The sequence below is a fragment of the Bubalus kerabau genome, chromosome 16, assembly GCF_029407905.1.
Source record: "Bubalus kerabau isolate K-KA32 ecotype Philippines breed swamp buffalo chromosome 16, PCC_UOA_SB_1v2, whole genome shotgun sequence".
In the NCBI taxonomy this organism is placed as follows: domain Eukaryota; kingdom Metazoa; phylum Chordata; class Mammalia; order Artiodactyla; family Bovidae; genus Bubalus; species Bubalus kerabau.
In genome coordinates this window covers 61,759,359-61,786,019 of record NC_073639.1, presented here as the reverse complement: position 1 = coordinate 61,786,019, position 26,661 = coordinate 61,759,359, and the positions used below count along the sequence as shown (strand labels likewise).

At 48.8% G+C, this 26,661-nt stretch overlaps 1 protein-coding gene across 1 annotated transcript in view; it reads right to left on the bottom strand.

Annotated features, from left to right (window-relative positions):
• Positions 1-5,214: 5,214 nt before the first annotated feature.
• Positions 5,215-26,661, bottom strand: part of KSR2 (kinase suppressor of ras 2) — a 427,585-nt gene continuing 406,138 nt past the window's right edge. Inside the window, exons 15-19 of the mRNA XM_055550184.1 lie at positions 17,167-17,263; positions 16,080-16,213; positions 11,647-11,778; positions 6,222-6,351; positions 5,215-5,352 (exon numbers count right to left, since the gene is read on the bottom strand). Of these exons, the coding sequence (XP_055406159.1) occupies positions 5,215-5,352; positions 6,222-6,351; positions 11,647-11,778; positions 16,080-16,213; positions 17,167-17,263 (631 nt within the window). The remainder of the gene's footprint in view (positions 5,353-6,221; positions 6,352-11,646; positions 11,779-16,079; positions 16,214-17,166; positions 17,264-26,661) is intronic.

Genomic DNA, 26,661 nt, shown 5'->3' with positions numbered 1-26,661 from the left:
AGAGGAGCTGCAAAGGCACAGGGGCTTCTCCCTGGTCTCTCAGGCCCTGTCTTTAATCCCAAGCTGGTGCTCGTGAACAAATGGAAAAATTAGCCTGTGGAGATGTCACTGGGCCCTGCCAAAGGCTCTGCGTGGCGTGTTAGTTTAATTCAGGAAACAACAGAGACCAGAGGTTCTGATGAGCATTTTGGCTTTAGGCAGCTGACCCTGACTGCTCCTCCCCTTCCCCATTTCCTTCCCCTGCACAGAAGTCCCTGATGAAGACTGGGGTCCAGGGACCCAAGAAGTCTGATTGGGCTAAAGAGATGCAAGACCCTCAGGAGGCTCAAGCGGAGGTCTGGGGCACATCTGCTGGGGGACCTGCCCGGACAGGGAGGCAGCCACTGACGAGAGCTGCCTGCAGCAACATCAGAGCAGCTGGGGTTTGTGCAAACATGTATAAATGGCTCTAGGACACATAAAAGATGGCCTGAGGGCCACAGCGACAGATGCCCCCAGAAAAGGAACATTCAGGAACGCCCCATGTGAGGGCCTGGAGTCTCTGGTCCCAGGCGGCTGGGAAGGTGATCAGGAAGGCCTTTGGGGAGGCACAGGGCTCCCCATCGGCCTGGGTCTTGGGAAGCATGACTGGTCTCATCATTTTCCCCAGTTTGGAAGCAGGCTTGGCCCCCACAGCATGAACCTGTCTCGGGGCCATCCAGAGTGGGAAAGATCCCTGTTTCTCTGGTTGGATGTTGAGTCTGAGCCTAGGTTGGGTTTTTGACGTCTGAGGTCCCCTCTCTGGGAGGGAGATGTCTGGATGAGGTGGCGATCAGAATAAACCAAGCCCTGGCAGTGCCCAGGAAGTTCGGCAGGACTGTGGGCTGACCCTGGGCCTCCTGCCTAATGCCCAGCTGTCCTGCTGGTACCCTACTGGGGAACAGAGTTCCCCCTGATGCCAGGTGAGTGCGGTGCAGGGTTTGGGGAAAGAAAGACATTCCCTTGTAAGGTAAGGAACATAAGATAGAGGCTCTCCTTATCGCTCTGCACCTAACTTGCTCCCAGTGACCTCCACGTAGAACACTGGACCCCAGTGTGGTCAGAAAAAGCAGCTGGTCCAGGTGGGGAGGGGGCAAGAGATGGGAGGTGGGGGAACTGAGTGTGCAGAGACATCGGATGGGGAAGCCACTCTGGGGCTCGGCACTGGCTGGAGCCCAGGACACAAAGCCCTGAAGAACAGCTGCCCTCCTCGCCTCCCCAAGGACTTCTTAAGGGCAAAGCGGTGGGGGTGGGGGAGGATCACTGGCAAACAGGATGCCATGCACGTGCCATACAACCTGTCACACACACACACATAACCTAGCAACCCGTATCTGTCATCGTGGTGGACAAACTTAGCTGGTGTGAGTGCCAGAGCAGAGGGAGGGAAAAAGAATGTCCTAGAACTTATCCCTCCCAGAGCCCCGTTTCCCAAGGCTCAGACTTCAGAGGGTGTCATGGATAAAGGTGAGCTGGAAGGAGGCCCCCTGAAGTCATCCTGGCCAGGGAGCCACTGTGCTTTCCAAACGGTGGTGGTGGGGGGCAGCAAGGAAAAAAGGAATGAGGCTGTTACAGAACAGGAGAAGGCGGCAGAAAGGGGGCAGCGTACCCAAGAGAGACCCAGAGGGCAGAAGACATGCACTTCTGAAGGAGATGCAAAAGTACCCAAACCCTGACGGGCTTGTGTGGAGCCTCTGAGAACAGACGTTTGCAAATGAACAGCTGAATCCCCCACCCAGATCTCAGCCCTGTAGCCTCCACTAAGCAGGTGCTCAGCTTTGCAGCCCCCTCACCATCTTTGCAGAGAGCGCAGCCCAAATCCCCCATGAAGATACCAAAACAGCTGGGGGTGGGGTGCCCTACTCTGGACCCGGGCAGCCTGACTCCTGTTGTCAAGAGGAGTTGAGAGCAGACGGCATCGTGCACATAGACACACACGCACACACAGACCGGCCCTGCCAGCCTGCCCGCGTGGGCCCCCTGCCCTTGTCTCCATGGCCCAGCAGCTCCGCATCCAGCCCGTCGTTCTTTTGTCTACACCGTCCCCCAGGGCTCACTGATCAACTCCGTGTCCCCCTAGCCGGTCCCGTGAAGTCCTGGCGGGGGGTCCCTGCCCTTGCCTGAGCGAAGGCGCGAGTCTGGGTGCAGGGAAGCCGCCGGGCTCAGTCGTGCAGCACTCCCAGGCCGGCCGGGGTCGGTACCCTCTGATGGTGAGCCTCTGGCCTCCTGAACTGGCAGAGGGCAGAGCAGGGGAGGAGAGGTGGCTTGGGAGCTGAGGGAGCTGAGCGCTGTCCCCTTGGCTCAGCGGTCACAGCCTGGAGCGCGGAGAGAAGGGAGAGAGTGGGAAGAGGTCACATGAGTATGACAACAGCATCTTTTGTGAATCAGCGCCCTGTCGGAGGGCAGGTGGTCTGAGATGAGTGGATCCCATGCTCTGCAAGAAAAAGTGGTGCTCCTACTGGGCACTGGGCTCAGGGCTGAGTGCCGCACATATCTGATCTCACTTAAACCTGAGGATGGTCCGCAAGAAAGGCACATTGCACCCCTTTTACAGATGCGAAAACTGAGGCTCAGAGAGGTTAGGTGTTTTGCCCAAGGGTGCACAGCCAGCAAGTAGCAGGCTCTCCTCACTGCAGCAAGTGGCCTCTGGACTAGGGATGGTCACCCAGGTGTGGCTGGGTTGAGGCCATGTGGAGCTGCTGAGAATGCTCGGTGGGGGATGGAGATGCAGGAGGAGGAGGGGAGACCAGAGCCACATCACAGACCCCAGCTCTGAGTGGAGGCTCTGCTGACTGCTGCTGAGCCAAGATCTGGGCTGTTGGGGGCACAATTTATGCCCACTCTCCCTGGATGGTTTTAGAAAGAGACCCAGAAAGTATACAGGCAGTCTTTGCCTAGAAAGCAGTGAAGTGGAGGGATCAAGGTCCAGACCAAGCTGGGTTCCAATACTTGCTCTGCTTCTTACTTGCTGTATGACCTGGGATAGGCACTTAACCTCTCGGACACTCCTCTGGGGTTACCAGATTACCTCTTGGTGAAGGCGTGGGGGTTCTGAGGATTCAGCGAGATGACGCAGACAGAATGCTTGACACAGCACCTTTCACACATATGTGCCTAATAAATGATCCCTAGATGATGGAGATGGTGCTGGTGGTCGAGGTGATGAAAAAAGAACTGGAAGCAGGGACTTGAACAAATGCTCATACACCAAAGTTCACAGTGATGCCATTCACAATAGGCCCAAAGCACATACGAACCAAGTGTCCAGCAACAGATTAATGGACAAAAAACTGTGGTATATATGCACAATGGAATATCACTCAGCCATGAAAAGAATGACGGTCTAATATATGCTACAACAGAGGTCCCCAACCCCTGGGTCACAGACTGGTACTGGTCCGTGGCCTGTTAGGAACCATGCCACACAGCAGGAGGTGAGTGGCAGGCGAGCAAGTGAAGCTCCTCTGTATTCAGCTGCTCCCTCTTGCTTGCATTACCGCCTGAGCTCCGCCTCCTATCAGATCAGCGGCAGCATTAGATTCTCATAGGAGCACGGACCCTTTTGTGAACTGGGCATGCGAGGGATCTAGGTTGCACACATCTTATGAGAATCATCCCCAAACCATCCTCCATCCTCCATGGTCTGTGGAAAACACTGTCTCCCCACGAAGCCAGTCCCTGGTGCCAAAAGGGTGGGGACCGCTGTGCTAAATGTGGATAAAACATGAAAACATGCAGAGTAAAAGAAGCCAAACACAAAAGGGCAAATAAATATTTGCCCTTTTATTTGCATTGGCTAAACGGAGTATCTAGAACAGGCACATTCATAGAGACAGAACACAGATGAAAGATTAGGGGTTAGGGAGGGAAGGGATTAACTGTTGTTGATTTTTTCTCCTAAGTCTTTGAAATTTTGTGTAGATTTTACACTCAGCACATTTCAATCTAGATTCACCCCATTTAGACTGTTCAATAGCCCCATAGGGTGTGTGGATGTTATTGGACAACACATGCCGGAAGTGGGGTGTGGTCTATGGACCAGCAGCATCAGCATCACCTTGGAGTTTGTTGGAAATGCAAGATCTCGGGCCCTACCCCAGACCTAACAGAATGAAAATTTGCATTTTAACAAAGCCCCTGGGTAATATGAATGCGTATTAAATTTTGAGATGCATTGCTCTGGTACACCGGCTTGCCCCAGTCTTGCCTTCAACTTGCCATGTGCGAGGATTCTAGAAATGCCAGCTCCTCTGGCATCTGAGCTGTGGAAGGGCCCACCCAAGATCCCAGGGGCAAGTTTTGAGTTAGCTGCTGACCTCCTTGGAACATGTTGGCTGCAACTGAGACCTCTTGGTTGGTCCCTTCTGCAGATTACAAAGCCCTAGACAGGGCCCAGATTCTGGGCCTACTTTAGCCAAGTGCTTCCCCAATCCACTGCCGACCCAGGTAGCTTTTGGAAGGACCACACCACCGGAGTAACCATCTCAAAGCCAGATGAGTGTGATTGAGGAATCTATAGGGGCTGAAGTTGTGGGGAGAGCAAATTCTAAATTATAGAACTGGAGCCTGACCTGTGTCCCCAGTTCTATCACCAACACCCCATGCAGATGTGGGTGAGCTGAATGTCTCTGTGGGCCACAGTATCTCCATGTGTAAAAGGAGTTAGACCAAATCTGGAATGGCCAGGAAAGGCACCAATGCGCTGATTCTAAGTAACTGCTGATGAGTATCACTGAGTGGTGGCAAATGTGCGGCGAGAGATTAGTCATGCCTGCCATCAGTATAGGAACAGGGCAGAGACAACTCATACACGTTTATCATCCATGAAATAGGTACTCCCCAGGACTTTTGTACTTTGATGAATAGCTGACATGTAGGGCTTGGTGGGTTCAGGGTACCACTTCATCATGTGATGCTCAGACTCACCGGGGTGTCAACCTTCATCAGGAAGAGATGGGCAATGAGATAGCCATGGTAGTCACTGGGATCTGTGCCCTGTGTGGACACCTCTAGGACCCAGATTCCAGAGGAGACTCCCTTGAACAGAAATGCAATGGAGCAGGGTGTTGTGTAGGGGAGGGAGGTGGGTACATGGAAAAGAGATAGTTGGCAGAGGAGTTTGGAGTGGGAGCAAAAAGGTGACAAAAGCCACGGGAGAGAGGGCAGTGGGAAGAGATGCTAAGGGGGAAGGAACACTTACTCTGCAGACTTCCAGAAATGTCCAGGGTGAGACAGGCGGCGGTTTCGCTTTGGCAGTTTCTCCAGCATGTCCATGAGCTTGGTGAAGGTAGGTCTCTCTTCTTGTTCAAACGCCCAGCAGAAGAGAAGAATGTCCTAAAAGGAACCGACATGGCAATTTAATGTAAATAGTAACTGCTGACTACTCCTTGGCATCTCATTGGATCTGTCTACCCATTTGTTCCACTTTCAGATTCCACTATCATCCATCCATCCATCCATCCATTCACCTACTGTGCATTTATCCATTTATCCATCTCAATTCATGTACTTACACTTCATCTATCATCCAGCCATGCATTATTTATCCATGTATCATCCATCATTTTACTTATCCACTTTTTGAGCCTATATAGCAAACTAGGTAAATCCTATTATAGAAGATATGGGATACACTGAAATTAATAGTGCTCCCCAAGGAGTCTCTTGACAGTTTTCTCAAAAGGGAGGAGGAAGATCCTGAGGCTTCTATCCACATCTAATACTATAAGTGCCTCTGAGAGTCTGAGAGGAAAATTACTCTACCAGTGATCGCCTCACCTGAGAAAGGAAATCTAGAGACAGGTAATCCTTAAAAAACATACATGTTTTTTATGTTCTAAAAACATACAGATAATTACATGTTCCCTGATTCATCTATTTTCTGATCCACAGAGGATTCTTCCTGATGTGTTTTGGAGGTTGATTATTAATTTACACTCGGGCTTCTGTGTTTTTGTGTGTCTTGTTCTGAGTTGGATGATGCCCAAGTGTACTGCACCCTGATGGTAGGAACCTGAATTGCAGGCATAGTTTGAAGGCTTTGACTTTGAAGCTCCAAATCATTACCTGACACTGCTGTGGGCAGGCGTTTTCATCGCCCTCCCGGGAAGCATTTGCAACCTTAATGTATGGGGAAAGGAGTGCCTAGAACTGTGTCTGCTTCTCCCTTCGTCTCCCGGACCTGGCACCATCCTGGGACTTACCGAGATTTCTTTTCCCATGCCGATCTGGCTGAGGTTGGGTTTCATGCCTGTGCCCATTTGCCAGATTATTGCCTCTGCTGGCTGGGTCTTGAAAGGCCACTCCCTGGCATGGAGTTCATACCAGATGGTCCTGTGGGCAGACATTGTTAAGGGGATGCTGGGGTGATATGCCACCTGCAACTCTGTGTCCCCTCATTAACACCCACCCACCCAGTCAGCCTGCGGGCTAATCACACTGGCCCCTGAGTTTCTGCCACACAGGGCAGCCGTTTTGCTACCTAAGACGTACTTTAAGCTTTCATGATGTCTTAGAAGTCATGCATATCCCAGGATATCTTCTCTGGTGCCTGAATTAAAATGAATCAAAAGCTAGAAACAAAACAGTTTAATATAATGTGGCTAGGATCTCCGGCCCCATGTTTGTAATTTTAGAAAACTATTCTAAGGGGAAAATGAGGGATATAAACAAAAATTCATTTATAAGGATCTTCTGTACACCATTATATAGGACACTGAAAAAAAGCAGCAATAACAAAACTGCTCAACAAGAATTGGTTATAGGGATGATGGTAAATCATTAAAATGAAATGGAATACTTTATTATTATTAGAAATTTCAAAGAAATTTTGCTGACATAAAAATGCTAAATATATTAATTTAACATATAATTTAATTTCAATATATTATTAACTGAAAAAAAGCAGGACACAAACTGTATATTAGATATGTTACACTTTTAAAAACCATTTTTTACATATTATATATATATAATAATGTATAATAATAACACACGATTGATATATGTATACCCATATGTATATGGATATAAAGAGAATTAATAACAACACAAAAAAATATTAGCAAACTGTCTTTTCTCAGTGATAGAAAGGACATATTTTTTTCTATTATATTTGTGTTTTCTAAGAAGGAACTTTCCTGTGAAATAATGGAAAACAAAAATAAAGATCTGAAGGTCAGACTGCCTTGAAGGGTTCAAGTCCTGATTCTATTCTATGCTACGCTAGGAGTATGTCACTGGGTGGGTTGCTTCCCTTCTGAATCCAGGTTTCCTTACCTGCCAAATGAGAATGATGATAAAACTGCAGTGGAATAATGTTTATCTGGGAGGCTGAATGTCAGAACAACTCAAGGCTGGGATTATTCTAGAGGGATCAACTATGTTATCATCTCTGTTTCATACATCATGATATGGTAGTGACTGAAGAAACCACTGCTTGTGAGCAGCACATATGGGATGGATGGGGAGATGGGCTGATGCTGAAGGGATGCTGGGAGAGGTGTGGGCAGCACTGAGGACCATGGCAGATGCCATAGGGGTATCAGAGGATGCTGGGCTATCACTGAGTTGGACCGTGGGGATAGGTCTCAACTCACTGAGAAGATTCCCCAACTCAGGAAATATCTGCAACAATGCTAGGGAATGATCTTTCCTCTAACCTAAGGTAATTTATGTAAATTTGCTTTAAAGAATACGGAGCACTTGGTCATCCTTTTTAAGGATGAAAAGTGAAAGTCGTGTCCGACTCTTTGCAACCCTATGGGCTATACAGTTCATGGAATTCTCCAGGCCAGAATACTGGAGTGGGTAGCCTTTTCCTTCTCCAAGGCATCTTCCTGACCCAGGAATCGAACCGGGGTCTTCAGCATTGCAGGCAGATTCTTTACTAACTGAGCTAATAGAGGACTGTATCAAACCAGCTATTTCCAGGGGCCTGCCTCTCAGCATACTCCCTCCCCTGGTAACCTCATCCATCTGGGGCAGGCAGGGGTGGTGATGCTCAGGTGCTGGGCTGTTGAGTCAGATGCCAGGAAGTTCTCAACTTAAGGTGCTGGATGGGTCTAGTCATCATCATCATAAACAATAACACTTACTGAGTTTTCACTCTGTGCTGGACACTAATCTAAGCCCTTTGTATTTATTATGATTATGGAGGAGGCATATTAAGCAAGCCTTTTTATTCTGATGCTTTGATATCTGGAGTCTTGCTGACCCTGGAGGGTTTGCCCCTCTCAGGGCCAGCCAATTTCTAGAGACAGTAAAGGGCTGATCTGTAAGTGGTGATTTTCATATGCAAACTAACCAATCCAAAGCTCTGTCCCCCATCTCCTCTATCAGGCTCTCACGTTCAGGTCTGGTATCCCCCTGTCTTACTTAAGACAGCTCTCAGACCCTGTGCCCACTGAAGTTAGTCAAACCAGCCAATCTTAAATCTGCTTACCCTGCCTCATCCATTCCTTCCTGGGAAAACCACAATAATGGCTCTTGCCTATATTCTCTTCCTGTTCCTTCTGCCTCTTGATTGACCCTGGTGCCTCCCCATGAGCCCCTGCATGGGACAATGTGCCCCCTATCCAATGGTAAGTTGTTTCCTGATCTACTGGCCTCATCATACTAGAAAAAGGGTAAAAACCTACATTTGAAAATAAGAAGTGCTATTATCAGCCCCATTTCACAGCTGGGGAAACTGAGGCTCAGGAGGGTTATGTATCTTACCCAGGGTCACACAGCGTGTGAGAGGTCATAGCCAGAGTCGAGACCATCTGGCCACAATCACAGCACTGGCCATCCTGCTCTACTGGGAAACCTACACACGGTCCTATTTGCGAGTCCTTTGTAACGGGGGCAGTGCAGTACTTGGGAGGGCGACCCTATAGTCGATGGTTGGGGCCTGGTGACAGAGGCACAGAGTGTAGGCACTGCTCATGCCAACTGGGGTGGGGGACTATGGGAAGCCTGGCCCTGTGCTGGGTGCCTTACAGATGTTTTCTCATTCAGTCCTTAGAATATCACAGTGGCTTTATTAACTTTGATTTGTGGCTGAGGGTAGTAGGGCTTTGAGTGGTGAAATGACTCTCAAGCCCACTGGGGCTCTGTGGTTAAAAGCTCCAAGTGTGGAGTCAGGATGACCCAAGTTTGATTCCCAGCTCCATGGTTAATTACTGTAAGGCAAGTCACTGAGCCACTTGGAACCTCAGTTTCCTCATCTGTCAATTGGGAATGATGGTACCTGCTTCAAAGCTGTACTTCTGAAGATGCCCTGAGACAGTGCCCATGACAAGCTTAACACGGTGCTCAACACACTTTTAAAAATCCATTTTTGTTCCAAGTCACGCCCCAGCATGAGGTTCCCAAGCAACAAGATGCACCTAATTGGCAGGAAACCAAGAGCACCAGGTCCCTTGGAATTCAGCAGTGTCCGGAATAAAGGTCTCATTAAAACTTCCTTTCAAACCTAACTTTCAAGAGAAACTTGCTTTAAGGTGGAAAAAAATTGCTCAAGATTAAAACTCCAGTGGAAAACCAATTACTTACTTTGGTACATTTTGTTAATTACATTCTTTTTTTTTCTTTTGCTAAATTGATACTAAAATATACCAACTTAATTACTGCAATTTGGTTTCAGATAACAATATTTAACTAGATAAAGATCTGGGCATAAACTAGCTGGAACAAGTGACAGCCTCTAAAGGGGTCCAAGTGACAGATGGCGAGGCTCCTGATGTGCCAGCCAATGCCGCCCCCACCCCGATTTATGGAGAGGACGCAGTGGGGGTACTTCTCTGTGGAAGACGGTCTCTGTACCAGCTCCTGGTGGTGCTAAAATCTAACTTCACACATCTGTGAGCCTCCAGCTTTCCCAAACAGCTTCCCCCGCGTCATCTCTGCCAGGCCTTGCAACCGCCCCCCACGGTCAAGGTAAGATGAGGCTCCTGGTGAATCTTTTCAGAATGCCGGGATCTGCATCTTAGGACAGTGCCCTGGAGCCTCTCTCCCTCCTCTGTACTTTCAAAGACAACTCATTTTCTCCCATGGCTGCAGTTACTCTGTCTTTGCTGATGAGTCCTACGCTCTTGTCTCCAGACTTCAAATGTGTAGATTCAGCTGCTTTCTGGTCGCTTCCATGGGCTGACTCTAAGGTGGCTCAAACTCACTGTGTCCAGATCTGCTCTCTTTGCCTTCCTGGTACAACCCACCCCCACCCCCCACCCCCCCAGGCAGGGTCTCTACTTTGGCAAAGGACACTACTCTCCACCCAGCTGTTTCAGGAAGATATTGGCACCACCCACATTTAAACCAACAGTCAAGCCCTATCACTTCCACTCCCCAAATCCTGCTTCTTATGTCCAATCCCAGCTTTCATTCCCCTGGCACTGATTCGGTGCAGAATTTCAGGGTCTCCCCCTGCACTGGTCACCTGGCCCCATTTGTCCTCCTCCTTTCTGTTTTTTTGACACAGTAGAGATTATTCTAAAACTCAACATGTGATTATGTCATTCTCCTGCTTAATGACCATCAGTGGCTCCCTCGTGCCCTGAAGATGGAAACTGCTTAACTCAGCCTCTAAGTCCCTGCAGCGTGCCTTCTTTCCGCTCTAGGATTTCATCTCACCACCTTAGTCTCATTTTCTCCCCCTGATTCTTCATACATTGGCTCTCTTTCCACCCCTGCCCTGCTCTCCAGTGTGTTCCTCCATGGTGGGCAATTTGTTCCTCGTCACCCGTGTTCCTTTCCACTGGAACACGTTACCTTGCCCTCACCTGGACCACTTATACTCAATCTTTTAACACAGGCTCAGGAGTCCCCTCCTCCAGGAAGCCCTCTCTGATCTCCCAGACTGGATTTAGTTCCTCCTTTCTTCCCACAGTCCTGTGCTTATCCTCAGCATAGCATTTATCATGGAATTTTGTAAAAACAACTGTTTCCTTGTCTGTCTTCCATTAGACAAGAGAGAATAGGGAACCTATGGTGGTTTTAAAACATCTACAAATTGATACTCCTTTTTATAAAAAAAAAAGTAGAGCTTAATTCTCCTCACCTTGATTTACTGACTTGGTTCTAACAGAGTATGGTAGAAGTGACTATATATAATTTCTGTGACCAGGTCATAAAGGCAGTGCAGCTTCTTGCCACCGAGCCTGTGGAAAGGCCTGTGTGATGAGGACCTGAGGCCTCCTGCCAACAGCCATGTGAGTGGTCACCTTGGTAACAGATCCTCAGCTGTCAAACCATCAGATGAGACTGCAGCCCTGGTCAACATCTTGACTGTGACCTCATGTGAGATGCTGAGCCAGCTCAGAACCGCCCCCAAACTCCTGGCTATAGAAACTTGAGATCATAAATGTCTTTTTAAGCCACTAAGTTTTTGACAATTCATTAATACTAAGCACCCAGTACAAAGTTATTGCATGAGTGAATGAATGAGTCAGGCAATTTGCCGTGTTTACATCATCAGTTAGAAACCAGGCATGGAGGTTTGCTATAGTCTCTCTACTACAGCCCACTCAGACCCCTCCCCCCATAATTTCACCCAGAAATCTTCAGACAGACGCCTTGTCCCTTTCAAAAGGGAAGTGCCCCTCTGCCCAGGCTGGGGCTCTGAAGAGCCTGGGTTGGGCCACCTACCCGAGTGCAAAGACGTCTGAGTGTTTGGAGAAGGGGAGCTTGTCCTCCTCTGTGTCAGGAGACAGCTGGCGGATGATCTCTGGGGCCAAGTGGCACAGCCAGCCGTTCTGGATACGCAGCTTGTCATCACGCCTGGAGAAGTGAAGCACAGAGTGAGCCCTGTTTCACAGCCCAGAGAGGACTGGTCTTCCATCACTGACTGCAAGTCCCTGGACCCATCTCTGCTGGCTTCCTTCTGTTTCTCCCCTGCCCTGTGCTCCCCATCAGGCACTGCCTGACCTTGTACTTGAGGCCAAGACCCAGTGGGAGATACAAGACAGGATGGTCTGGAGAGAGATGTTCAACACCCAAACCGTCATCCTGTTCCTTTGCCACTGAGGCGCCCCCTCCTCCATCTTCATCGAACAAATAGAGCTGGTCCTTGTTATTCATGGCACTTATGTTCCATATGGAGCCTCAGTAAACACTGGATTAGTAGTGAATACTGAGAGCAAACCAGTCAATCCTAAAGAAAATCAGTCCAGAATATTCATTGAAAGGACTGATGCTGAAGCTGAAGCTCCAGTACTTTGGCCACCTGATGCAAAGAGCTGACTCACTAGAAAAGACCATGATGCTTGGAAAGACTGAAGGCAGGAGGAGAAGGGGGCGACATGATGAGATGGTTGGATGGCATCACCGACTCAATGGACATGAATTTGAGCAAGCTCCAGGAGTTGGTGATTGACAGGGAAGCCTGGCGTGCTGCAGTCCATGGGGTCACAAAGAGTTGGACACGACTAAGAGACTGAACTGACTGAGTTAATACTCCTGGAGGAGATATACAATATATACACTTGCATGCATGTGTCTCGTGTACATTAATCTTAAATCCTAAAAACAACTCACTCATCCTAGTCTAGTTTATTTTGCACAAGAGAAAATGGGGCTCAGAAGTATTAAGTGACTTGCTCTGAGGCTGCCCTTCTACCAGGAAGGCAGAATTGCAAAAGCCATCCAACTGGCCCGAGAGTTGGAGCTTCTTGCCCTGCACCGCACCACCTACTCCTGTGTCCGTGCCCTGGTCATCTCCAAGTGAGAGCCGAAGCAAGACTGCATGGCAGCCTCTCCTTGGACCTCAGTTGGGAACATGTGTATAGATGGGTTGACCTGATAGAACACATCCTCTGCTAGAAAATTGGACTCAAATCCATTCATTAAACAAACAAACCAACCATGAGTTTGCAGGGTCCAATGAGTTCTTGCTTCTAGAATCGGGGACACCTGTGGGGGTTTAAGGACCCATCTGTTGCTTACTAGCTGTGTGTCCTTGAACAGACCTGAGTCTCCACTTTTCCATCTGTGAAATGAACACATGAACTTGGACTCCAGATGACTGGTACAAGAATGTAAAGGAGAAGGGTTGGGTCAGCTGCCAGGGCTATACGATTCCTGGACATCATTATTCCCTGTGGATGTTTTTGCGCCTTGAGGACTCAGAAACGGAATGGAGGTTAGAGTCCAAAGTAAGAATGTCATCCAAGAGAGAGGGGTCGTGTCCTGGGCCAGCAGCCCTTCTCCTGGCATGACCAGGCTGTGTGAGGTGGGATGCTGCTGCCAGAAGGACAAACCTGCCAGTTCCCATCTTACTCAACAGCCCCTTCTGCCTCCTCTTGACTTGCTGGGGCAGTGGAGCTTTGGAACTGTAAGGCTGGGTCACTCGATAACCATCATCCTGGGGTGGATGTAGGCACATGCCTGGCAGGGGGCTGGGACCCAGGCCTGGCACAGACACCCTGGGTGTCCTGTTCCCCTGGTGATGGGCCTATCAGTGACCAACCCAAATTGTCTTCATTATGGGTATCACTATAGGCAGCTGGCATGATAGCACTGGCATCTTAAATGACACCTTTTCTGGATGATGGCAGAACAGCTGTAGACAAGGCAATGCTGGGATGGGCTCAGGGAAGCCCTGGCGTCTGTCTGGATGTCCAGAATGTGCTCACTGTTACTGTGACTCACCCTTGCCCCAGGCCCTGCTGACCTCTCCTTTCTGGGCACGGAGCGCTGTGGATGCCCCAAGGTCTAAGTGAGGGAAGGGCAGGAAAGCAAGTAGCTCCTGCTGAGTGCCTACTGTATACCAGGAGTTCCAGCCCATTTCATTCTCAGGCGCCCACAATCAACTGGGGATCACCGCTGTTCTATGGGTGAGGAAATCGCCTCAGAAATGTTTAAGTGTGTGCGTGTGCTCAGCTGCTAAATTGTATCCGACTCTTGGTGACTCCATAGACTGTAGCCCTCCAGGCAAGTTTGCCCATGGGATTCCCCAGACAAGAATACTGGAGTGGGTTGCCATTTCCTTCTCCAGGGGATCTTCCCCACCCAGGGATCAAAGCCGTGTCTCTGGTACTGGCAGGCAGATTCTTTACCACTGAACCACCTGGGAAGCCCAAAAAGCTTAAGTGACCCTCGCAAAGCCATGGAGATAAAAAGTGAAAGAACTAAGATCTGTTTGATTGCTAGTCTTTAAAACTCCAGCGACTAGACTCCTAACCACAATCCTACAAGAATTCCATGGCACCATTTGGGAGCAAAGTTCTGAACTGAGCCCTATTTCCCCAGCAACAGAAAAAAAAGCACAGGAAGTCACTGATGGCTCCTCCTGGGTAGCCAGGTGATGTGGGTCTCTGGTGGGGAGGTGTTACTGAGGGTTCCCTGGCCTCCTGTGATACTAACTGGGTTTGCATTGACAACCAGACTGGGGCATGGTTTGGGCGGGGTGCTATCTGGGGGACAAGGCCAGAAGCCATCTTGCCCTTGATTTGACTTCTCTTCCTGGTTGACATGGGGCCTCCATGAATCAGCTGAAGGTCATTCCATTTCCCTGTGCTCTTTCTTCAGTCTATGGCTTCAGAAAACCGTGACTCTAATGGGGAAAAAAAGCAGAGGCCCTGCTCCGCTTTCCCCAACTTGGGGGAAAAGCCACTGGCCAGGAGGATGAGTGTGGACCTGCCACCAGGAGGGAAGAATCTGATTTTTTTTTAAAAGAGCCTTGAACTAGGTTTAAAAAGACACCTGCTAAGCCTCTTCATGTCTTGACACAAAGTACTTAGGTTCATAATGACATTACCAACTGCTTTCTCTGCCCTTGGCCTTGGGGTGATGGAAACAGCTATTCCCCAATCAGGAAACTGGAACCTCAGTGAGTTCCTGGCTTCTTAGGTTCTGCCTTGATGACCCTCTCCATCTATCTATTAATTTCCTGTCTCCTTATTTTCTTATCTTAGGGACTATAGATCATTTTGGAAGATGAATCTCTTTGGGTGAAGTAATATCTGAGAACAAACCCTTAAGCTTCTGATTGTTACTGCATCGCAAAGAACAACAAGATTAGGTTTTGCCAAATTTCAGATGGTCTGACCAAGATTCAAAGTATTATAGAGCATGAAGAAAATTCACTGTGCTGGGAGGAGTATTGGGGCTCCTGGGGCATATGTCAAAGAGATCAGAGATTCCCCAAATCAGCTAAAACAGGAGTACAAATAGAGAAGCCTGGAGGGGTGGGTGCAAAGCTGTCTTTCTGGAGAGGCACACCATTTGTTATAGAGGCGTGATTAGAGGAAACACACTGGGTTTACAGTGTGTGTGTGTGTGTTCGCACGCGCGAGCACAACTCTCCAAATTAAAAGTTACAAAGGGCAGACCTTCGGAATTATGGGTTGTTTATTCAGGATCCCGGCTGTTTCTTCACTGGTCAGCTCAAGGCAGCCTGCTCCAGGGTGAGTGGTGGCTGAGCTTTAATTACTTAACAATAGTTAATGATCCTCCTGGGTGATACTGGGGAGGTATATGCAAATTCATACTAATTAGAACAGCTCCACAGTGGCTATTGTTTATACTGCTTGATGTGCTCCAGGCGCTGTGCTGGACGATCGCTGTTTGCTATCTTATTCTACCCTCATAAAGACCCTAAGGTAGGCATCATCATACCCATCATCTTTCTTGCAGGAACGTGAAGGCACAGTTAATGAGTGGCCAAGCCACATTAGGCCCTGGGTGGGTCTGACTTTAAATCTCTTGCTCTCAACTACACTCCAGCTGCACTGAAATGAAGGAATTCATATGAAAACTGAGCACGGGTGCTTGGGTGAGTCCAACTTCCATGTGCGTGCTTGGAGGAAGGAGAGAGTCCTCGGGTGAAATTCAAGGGCAAGGGCATGGACTGAAGGAAGCTCTGTGCCCATTCAAAGGCACCACTTCCAAGACAGGCCCCATGGGACTCAGAGCCTGACCTGGGCACCAGCGTTGCACCAGAGGCATAGCAGCCTCGCCCCTCGGTTAAACGATCTCAGGTCCAGCATCATGTCTAGGTCACTAAGGCCATTTGGGTGACTTCCCATCCCCTGACCATCACCTCTCGAGAACCCCTCAGGGCCCTTCCAACCAGCGCTCACCTGCCAGCCTGCAGCACCCCGGAAATGCTGAAGAGCCCGAAGTCTGTGATCACCACTTTGCCGTTGTCGTAGAAGACATTCTTGGACTTGAGGTCCTTATGCAGGATCCCCTTGGCGTGGAGATAGCCCATGCCCTGCAGGAGACAAGGACACCTCTGTGCTCACTGTAGCCTGGCCTGGGCTCACAGTTCACACGCCCTGCCTTTCCACTGAGACCACGCATGCTGAACAGCTGCAGACCTGGGGTCCAAACACCCAGGCTTGCAAGTAGGGTGGAGAAGGCATGGCAAGTGGGAACAGGCAGGGTCCCCAAGGCAGAAATCTGCCACCAGCCTCAGATCATAGCAAAACCATCTCTATCTAAGTGCTTCTGCTTCCTGAAAAAGAAGCAAGGGAAGATCTCCCCCGAGGGAAAGGGGCAGGGCCAAATCTGAAAAGAGGGCCCCCAAGAGAAAGGAACCCCTTAGATCTTATTCCACACCACTGCAGAAATTCACTTGTGTTCCTCAAGAGACGTATCATGAGGCAATAATCAAGAACATGGAGAAAGGCTTTTGGGAGGTCAGGCTCAAGGGTGAAATATCTAGATTTCTATTTTTGCCTTAATGAGCAGTCACAGTTTTATTTCTTTTTTGAAGTTCAGTCCTAACACATCCAATGGAGTATAAAAACCTGAATACAACGGAGTCACGAGGTACCCAGAAAACACAGGATGTTCTCGTTTGTTCTAATCCCAAACAACACCCAACAATTTGATAGTTCCCCAGCAGCTATGGAGAGAGATGGTTTACACTCATGGGAATTCAAGGATTCAGGGGGTAAGGAATTCTAGTCATGAGAAGAGCCCCTCGGTCCCTGCACACACCCAATTATCCTGATGACGGGACACCAGAAGGAAACCAAACATTGGTTGACCGTCTCTAATGGTTGTTTTAGCAATTGTTACACACACATGTCACCTGGTATCATTCAGGTGAAGTTTAATTTCTTTTAAGCCCAAACTGTTGGTCTGAAGCTAGACCATGAGTCTTGGGATGGGGCCAGGTCTTTCTGAGGTTCAGGGAGGAGGCCCCAGACCCTACGGTACCTTCACAATTTCTTGGGCAATCTGTCTCGTTTTGTTGACATCCAAGACGATCTTGGCGTCTCTCACCACAGAGTAGAGTGTCCGGCCCTTACAGAGGCTGGAAAGCAAAAGAACAAAATTAATGGTTGGCAGTTGTTAAGGGCCATCCACAACAGCTATTAAAAGCAACACACAGAGGGAATTCTCAAGTGGTCCAGGGGTTAGGACTTGGCGCTTTCACTGCCAGGGCCCAGGTTTGATCCCTGGTTGGGGAACAAAGATCTTGCAAGCTGTGCGGCACACACACAAAAAGTGACGCATAGAGAGTGGGGCATGTGTGGACACACCACTATTATGCCCCTGAGATATTAAGCCAGCTACTGGACCTTGATTCTGGTTCTGGGATGCGGGTCTGGGAGCAAGTCCTTTGGGGTTCTTCAGGATCTTCATCAGCTTCCCCCTGCCCGCCTCGGCATCCAAGGATACCTTCAGAGCCTAGCCTAGCCCAAAAGCAGGAATGCCACGTACTGTCTAACCCAGGCTCTCACAGGTGAAAATCTGCTCGAAACCGATAACTTGTGTGTGGCAGTCCACAGGCAGCACTCAGACGGCACTCTGCTGGCCCCTCATCCCAGTTGCCATCACTTGCCAGGAGCCACTGGTGTGTGGAGACGAAAGACCAGCAAAGCCATCGCTGATGTGTACTAAGTGAATGATGTATTCAAGCCTTTGGACAGGGGTGTGTAAACACCAGTAACACTCCCCCAAACCAGATGCCTGTCTGGACAGAGGATTTTCAAACTATTTTCAGCCTCATTGAGTTCATTTTGAGGACCAGCGGTTCAAGATGAATGACAAGATGAAAAAGGACATTATACAGTGACAGTAACACCTCATTTAATCGCCAGCATGTTTATCCATCCGTTTCCTCTGCAATGAGCACGATTCCTGGTGCACACAGACCACGCACTCGATGAACAGTCACCAAATGAATGAGAGAATGAATGAGTTCTAGATTCCCCATGGCATCCCCAGCCCCTAGGACCACGTCTCACTCACTGCATCCACTACTGGCTGGAAGAAGAAGGAAGGGGACTAGGAACGTTCATTTTCTGTGTCAAAATGATGGCATGACTTTTTCTTTTAATCTGTGACTTGACTGCTAAAATGTTCTTGGCTTTGTGTTCATTCCTTTAGTAGTTACCAAGCCCTGCTGTGGGCTAGAATCAGCTGAGATCCTGTGGTTATAGCCAGAACTTTGGTGTCAGAAGGGCTCTGCTCTTCACCTACCATGTGTCTTGTGTCTTTCAGTGGGCTACCTAACCTCTCTGGGCCTCAGGTTCCTCATCTATCGAAGGAACTAAGGAGACCTAGCCACAAAGTTAGTACGAGGACTGAATAAGAGAAAGATCTCTCTCATTGGTGTCCACCAATGAGAACAGGGGCCTCGTGTCAGATTGGGTTTGAACCGTGGTATGTCTGTCAGTGGCTGTGACCCTGAGCAGGAGAGTTAACCTCTCTGAGCCTCAGTTTCTTTATCTGTAAAATGGGGTCAATACAGATTTTGCTTTTATCAGGTTACTTAGGAGAATCACATGAAATCGGGTGTGTCAGGGTGTAGGCAATTCTCCATGCCCAATACAGTCACTATTCCTGAAATGCTGGCTATTACGAGAGGTGGTAAATGATCAATAAAATGGTGAACATACACACACATACTTGTGTGCAAATATATATAAGAATTATATATTTATACACATGTCGCATTGGTCTGTCCATGTATTATCTACCCATCTGTCTGCTTGCTCATCATGCTACCTATAATCACTCATGATCTTTGACTAAGGTTGGTTTCTTCACCTGCTTGAGGTGAGATTCCCAGGGTAGCTGACTCGCAGACAGGCTGATTCTCCCGTCCAAGGTTGCCCAGTTTGTCGGCGGGTGACAGCCACGGTGACTCAGGGCTGTCCCCTCTTGCTGGGTAGTGCGTTTGCTGTGGCTGCTGGAGGCGAGGTGGAGGAGCGGGGAGTGGGCTGCACAGCCAATTAGACCGAAGTGACATTTAAGTATTCAGGATGGTGGAGACCGTGGGTGGATTCCCTCGCCCAGAGACGCTGTTCCTGAATAGTCACCTACGCTGATTACCCGCCAGAGCCCAGAAGAAATATTATACGTCCCCACTGTAGACAGCACGGTGAACAATTGCAACAGGCTCCGAGACTCCTAGACTCTCAGAGGGATTGTGTAGAAGTTTCAGGGTTCAAATGTCCATCCCTGTCTCCTTTCCCCTGCTCACATCCTCCTTTCCAGCAGCAGCTGCTGAAGTCTGTGCTTCTCCTTCCACCTTAGGGCATCTGGAGCCCCGTGGACACACACACACACATTCACACACAGGCTGGTAGGATATCAATTGGCAAGATCACTGCTTGCCACATCCACTAAAGCGAAATACACAAATAAGCCAGGACCAGCAATTCCTTCTCTAAGCATGTACCCAGAAGGCATGCATACTCACACTGACCTACAGACATGTACCAGAATGTACCAGAATATTCTAGAATGTTAATAGCAATCCATTCATATTAGCCCCAAACTGGAACCTACCCACATGTCCACCAACAGAAAAATGATGATACATCCATGTAACAAAATACATTCATACTGGATTATTAATAAGCAAATTATTGCTAACTGCAAAAGACATGAAGTTCTAAACAAATGCTGAGCAAAAGAAGCCACACAAACACTGAATGATTCCATTTATATGAAGTCCAAAAGCAGACAAAACTGGTTTATGTGCTACAAGTTAGCACAGTGGTGACCTTTCGTGGGGAGGCTGGAAAGGGCGTGAGGGGTACTAGGGGCAGGTGATGCTCCATATTTTGATGTGGATGTTGGTTATATGGATGTGCATTTAGTGAAAATTCATCAGGCTGTGCTCTTAGGATATGAGCACTGTGGTAGATACATTATCCTTCCAAAAAAATATACTTAAAAAAAAATCCGTGATTACTGGGCATATACCCCCAAGAAAACAAAAATTGAAAGAGACTCATGTACCCCAATGTTTGCTGCAGCACTATTTACAATAGTTAAGACATGGAAGCAACCTAGATGTCTATCAACAGGTGAATGGATAAGGAAGTTGTGGTACATATACACAATGGAATATTACTTAGCCATGAAAAAGAACATATTTGAATCAGTTGTAATGAGGTAGATGAACCTATAGCCTATTATACACAGTGAAGTAAGTCAGAAAGAGAAAAACAAATGTTGTATATAATGTCCTATATTAACACATTTATATGGAATCTAGAAAGATGGTACTGATGAACCTATTTGCAGGGCAGCAATGGAAACACAGATATAGAGAACAGGCTTCTGGATACAGTGGGGGGAGGAGAGGGTGGGATGAATTGAGAGAGTAGTATGGAAACATACACGTTACCATATATAAAACAGATAGCCAGTAGGAACTTGCTGTATGACACAGGGAGGTCAAATCAGGTACTCTGTGACAACCAAGAGGGGTAGGATGGGGCAGGAAGTGGGAGGGAGAGAGATTCAAGAAGGAGGGGACATATGGATACCTGTGGCTGATTCATGTTGATGTATGGCAGAGACCAACACAATATTGTAAAGCAATTATCCTCCAATTAAAAGTAAATTAAAAAAAATCAGTGAGGAAAGGATGAACCATTAATACATGGTGTTGAAACAAAATCTCAGCCAATATTGACACCCCTGGTATTCACTTCTAAATGCTTCACACAGTCCAGAGGGACAGTACCTGCAGGGGAAAGAGGGGGGGCGTGCAGGGCTGCGCCTGTTCAGGTGTGTATAGGTGGCTGAATAAGAGCAGGTGTGGGGTGAGGGCTGAGCTCTGAGCAGGAACAGGCACTGGGCAGGCACATGAGTGGCTGAGGCTCCAACAGTCCAGGCAGGTCGGTCCAAGTATCCACGGCAACTGCTCTGAGCGTGGGATTTCTGTGGCTAATGCCAGTGCCCTAAAAGCCACTGGTGGATGCGCGGTGGGGAAGGGAAGGGAGGATGGGATGGTTTTCTGAGCACATGTGGGACCTATCTCACCCCCAGCATCCTCTCAGCATCCCTGCAGGGTCCACGCTGTCACCCACCTCTTACAGGTGAGGACGCAGACACGACACCCAGAGGGGCAGAGAACCTGTGTCAGGGACACATAGCCACGGCATCCACAGTGTGGGTGCCCAGGTGCTGGACATGATTCGGGGCCATGAAAGAGACACAGGGCTGAGGGAATCCACATTCCAACTCTACCCTTTACTGCTTGTTGGGTGACCTGGGGAAGTGACTTTAAACTCAGCCTCCTCATGTGTAAAATGGGGATAATAGTAACAATACCAGCTAACACAGGCCGAGCCCTTTATATGTGTCCAACGCCAGTCTAAGCCTAAGAACCCATGAGGTGGGTACTCTTTTGGTGTTTCACTGATTTCAATGGGCATTTCCTCACATTGTAACGAGCATCTTTGAAATCAGAATGCGTTGTGTATTCGTGGACAGGTGACAGTTTTACGGGCACTGCCTTTCTCTGGAGTACATGGAAGAAATGGCACATGTTCTAGTCGATGGCATCTTTGACTTCGCCGAGTTCAGGATCAGCCCCATTTCTACAGATGAGGCTCAGAGAGGTGAAGCCGACCTGGGATTTGAACCCAAGCAGGCTGTCTCCAGGGTTTATGTTCTTAACTCCTATCTTTTAGCAATTGATGGGGAGTTAACTCCCATCTTAACAATTTTTTTCAGACTCCAACATCTCATAGGCCCTCAGTAAATGGTGGCTGTAATATCACAACGAACATCAACGATAGCAATGAAGATAAATGAGGTCCACTGCTCAGTGGCAGAGTTAATCTGGAGGTCAAGAGAAGGCGTTTTGGTGGCTTACAGATATATTTAGAACCTCTCTAGCTTCTGGGGCGTATCCTCAAGAGCTAGTGTACACACAGCATCTCTCTCTGCAACAAAGATCCTGTTCTTCTGAGAAGAGGAGCATGGACTGGGAATTTCCCATCTTATCTACAGGTCACCGTCCCTCCCAGCCCTGGCCCCAGGCAGCTCGTAGAAGGCTGTCTTTGATCCCACATCCCAGGTGACACAGTAAACCTTTGGTGCGGCAAGTGTAAGATTTTTTTTGTAAACCGGCCTAAAAGAGGCTTGTCAAAACCGATCAGATAAAACCATCTAGTGGGTTTCTCTCCAAGGGCCTCTGTTCAAACTGGCTCATTCTGCCAAAACAGTGGCTGGGAAAGAAATCTGAACGCCGTAGCAGCTGTTTCCTTTCTCTCCCACAAACTCCTCACCATCAAAGCCAGGGAGCCAGGCCAGTGTGAATGGTGGGGAGTGGGGGCGGGGGGCAACCCCCTCTGAAGACTGACAGACCGGCTCCCAGCCCAACTCTGCCCCCTCTGAGCCCACACGCCTTGGGGACTCACTGTGGCTCACCTGTGTTCCCATCGGTAACTGTGGTCAACTCAGTAACAGTCCCCCAAAGACATCCACAGGCTTCCCTGGTGGCGCAGTGGTAAAGAATCCACCTGCCGATGCAGGAGACATGGCAGATGCAGGTGTCAGGGGTTAGATCCCTGGGCCAAGATCCCCTGGGGAAGGAAATGGCAACCCATTCCAGTATTCCTGCCCGGAAAATTCCATGGACAGAGGAGCCTGGCAGACTCCAGTCCATGGAGTCGCAGAGTCAGACACTATGGAGCATGTATGCAGAAAGAATATTTACGCGCAAAAGGGATTCTGTAGCTGTGATTAAATTAAGGTTCTTGAGGTGGGGAGACTACCCTGGAGGATCAGGGTGGGCCCAACATGTCATCACAAGGGTCCTTGTAAAAGGAAGGCAACAGTTGAGCGAGGGAAGGTGGCAAGTGAACCAGGAGGCAAAGGAGAGGCAGAGGGAGATCAGAGGACGAGGACGGTAGAGTAGGCTGAGTGATGTGATGTAAGAAGGCCTCAACCAGTCTTTGCTGGCTGTGGGGATGGAGAAGCAGCTGCAAGCCAAGGGATGCAGGCAGCCAGGAGAAGCTGGAAAAAGCAAGGTGTGGGTTCTCCCCAAGGACCCCCCCTCCCTGAACAGAATGCAGCTCTGTCCAAGCCCTGATTGTAATAACCCTGTGAGACCCATTTTGGACTTCCAACCTTCAGAGCTATATGTTTTTGTTGTTCCAAGCCACTGAGTTCATGGTAATCTTACCACAGCAACTGACTTACTCAGCGGTAGTAAGTAGTGTTGCAGATAGGGTATGAGGGGGAAATGGGATCACGGAAGCACAGTGCTCGGCCCAGCAACTTGCCAGAATGTGTACTCCTTGAACATGGCTCACATCACACCTAATAATGTTAATATTATTTCTAATATTATTATGTCTAATAATATTCTAATATTACTTCTAATAATAACGCTTTCCTGTCTGGATGACTATGCCGCCCCTCATGGCCACTCTGCCTCTCCCAATTCATCTTCCATCCAGAACTTTTGAGTGGCAGCTTCAAAATGCAAAGCTGACCAGGTCACTCCCCCACTACAATGGCTCCCCACTGCCTAACAGTGGACACAGACCTGACTCCTCCAGCGTCCAAAGATCCTGCAGAGTCTGGCCCCTGCAGATGGCTCACCCCTTTGCTCATGGAGCTCCAGCCACAGTGGCCTAGCTCAGGGCCGCTGCCCACCAGCTCATCTTTTCGGCCTGCGATGCTCTCCCCATCTGGCCTCAGAAGCCTCCCCAGCTAGGTCGGCCCCTGTGGCACCAGGCACTCCATCTTTGCAGCCCTTGTTGTGGTTGCCATTCCACATGGGTCAGCTGGAGTCTTTGATTACGGGCCGTCTCTCCCTCTGGACTGTACACGCCATGAGGGTAGGGTCTAGCCTACTTGGCTGCCACTGTCTTCCCAACATACAAAAGCTTCTGAGGGATGGAGAGATGTGATGCTACGGGTGTCTCCTACGGCCAGGCCTCCTCTTCCAGGGTTCCTGGGTGTGGGATCCCCACCAGAGCATCCACATCACATCCAACCAAACAAAAACACTTTCTCAGGGGCCTGTATCTTTACCTTTCTTGGCTTGTTTTGCTTGTGGGCTTTTTTGGGAAGTTCTAAGGGGCTCTGGATGAAAGTAACAATTGGTCCTTTTAGGAAGGAAGGGGTGTTGGACTTTTGGGCAGGCTCGGTCTTGCATTTGAATGTCCCTCGGCAGGGTGCGTAGGGTCTCCTCTGCCACACCTGCTCCACCTCTTGCAGTGACACCACCTGCCTGGACTCGCAGGCATTTAAGCACTGGGGCAGTGGCCAACAAACCTGAGTGTGCACGAGAATTCCCCGGAAGGGCTTGGGAAAACAAACATGGCTGTTCCCACCCACAAGAGATTCCGATTCTGGGAGTCCAGGGGGAGCCCTGAGAAGGTGCTTTTCTGACAAGTTGCCAGGTGACGCTATTAATAACGCAGGTGGTCTGGGGACCCCACTTTGAGACCTGCCATTCAAGCCAATCTTGTTTTCCTGAGCCCCAGAGATCATTAAGTTCACAATCACAGTCCCTTTAGTGAGTGCCATGTGGACCTGGTACTGTTCTAGGTGTAACAGATACAGTGAGTGAGGCAGGCCTATCTTCATCTGGGCCTGCCAGGATGAGGAGAATTTAGGCAATAAACACGTAAGCCAGCAAATTGATGAACTTTCCAGGTGGAATGAGTGCTATGAACAGAATGAACAGTTACTGGGAAAAACATGGTGGAGCTGGGAACCTTCTGGGCTAGGACACTCAGGAAAAGCTGCTCCAGGCAATGGCATGCTGATACTAAAGAAATAAGCTGGCTGTGTGGAAATCTGGGAGACAAGGCCTCCAGGCTAAGGGGCCAGCAGGTGCGAAGGCCCTGAGGCAGGACCAATGCAGTACGCTCGATCGCACAGCCCAGGCCATACGGCCGGACTCTAGAGAGCATCTAGAGGTGTCCGCCTTCCCCAAGTGTTGATCCTCCAGATAAAAGAAAGAGCTAGGTGGGACTGACCTCAGCTCTGCCTGATGTTTAGCTGGTTTTAAAGTCAGCTATTATTCTAAAAACACTGGGTTCTGTCAGAAGGGATTTACAACCCCTCATCTGCTCCTCCTCCTCACTTACTTCTCAGCATCCCCGATCTCTCAAAACTCAAAACCCACTTAATTGCCCTCTGCGCTTTCCCCTTCCCTTGAGCAAATAAATCACACGCCCAGTGACAAGTTGCTGCTCCATCAAATTCCAGCCGCAGGCACTCTCTAACTTCCAAGTACTTTGTGAATCTAACACCGAGGATATTAAACCTTGGAACTCTGGGGCTTTATAATAAAAAAAGCCAGGTTAGCTTCCCATAAAAATGGGAAATGCCAGAAAGCGAGTGAGAAATGCCAGCTGTGTGCCACCTGCTTAACCCGACATGCGTCCAGGAAATGAAGAGTTATAGAGTTCCATTAAGTGAGGGGCTGGCTGGGGAAGGCTCATGTCCCAGCCAGACAAGAAAGATGACAGGGACCCTCAAGGCCTCGGAATACGCAGAGCAGGAACTAGCAGTGCTTTAAAGCAGGGCTTCAGCTCTTTTTCTTTATTTTTGCAAATGCACCACCCCCAACCCCACCCAGCCTTGGATACCCTGCCATGCTTGAAGATGTGGGAAGGAAAAAGAAGCTTATAATCTCCACTTCACTGGATTCCTCTCTCCATTTTTGCTAAATCTAGAAAGGCCAAGTGTTGAATCCTCTGGGCCCTACAAGGACTGAGATAGGGGTTCTGTACATTTTAAGGGGTGCCCCAGCCGCTGACTGTGACATTCTGTCCTCCCTGGTCTGTGTCTTCGGAGGGAGGGAGTGTTCCAGGGGCACCGGCATCCAGCTGGGGAGGGTTGGGCCTCTAGTTCACTGCAAAAACTTCTGGCTGCTTCCTTTGCCTCTCATCACACTGTGTGGTCCAGCCACTGCCCGAGACCTGTTCTTCTGACTTTATCGAAAGACATCCAAGGAATGTTCCTCCTGGACTCTACAGTATATTTTCTCAGCATCACCTAAAGTTCAGTGAGGATTTCACTTTGTACCTCCCACATTGCAATCATTCCAAAACCACCTAAAGATTTTTTGCCAGATTGGCCAGCTCATATTATTTATCACTTGCTAATAGTTTTCCTTTAGATGCACTGCCTCTGAAAAATAAGTGTACTTTAGGAAGAAAATGTATCATTACCTTTTATCATTATCAGAAGGAAACTCAGAATTTCTAGCCCCAAATAAATGTAAAAATAGATATACAATGAAAACAAACCCACTAAAACCCAAAATTAAACCCTTGCTTGGCATCATGGCCTGCCAAATGGTTGAAGCTTAAGGCCTCCTCTTTTTGTTTAAATGTTCGGTAAGTAAGGGTTGCTGCTGTTGCTGCTGCTAAGTCACTTCAGTCGTGTCCGACCCTGTGCGACCCCATAGATGGCAGCCCACCAGCCTCCGCC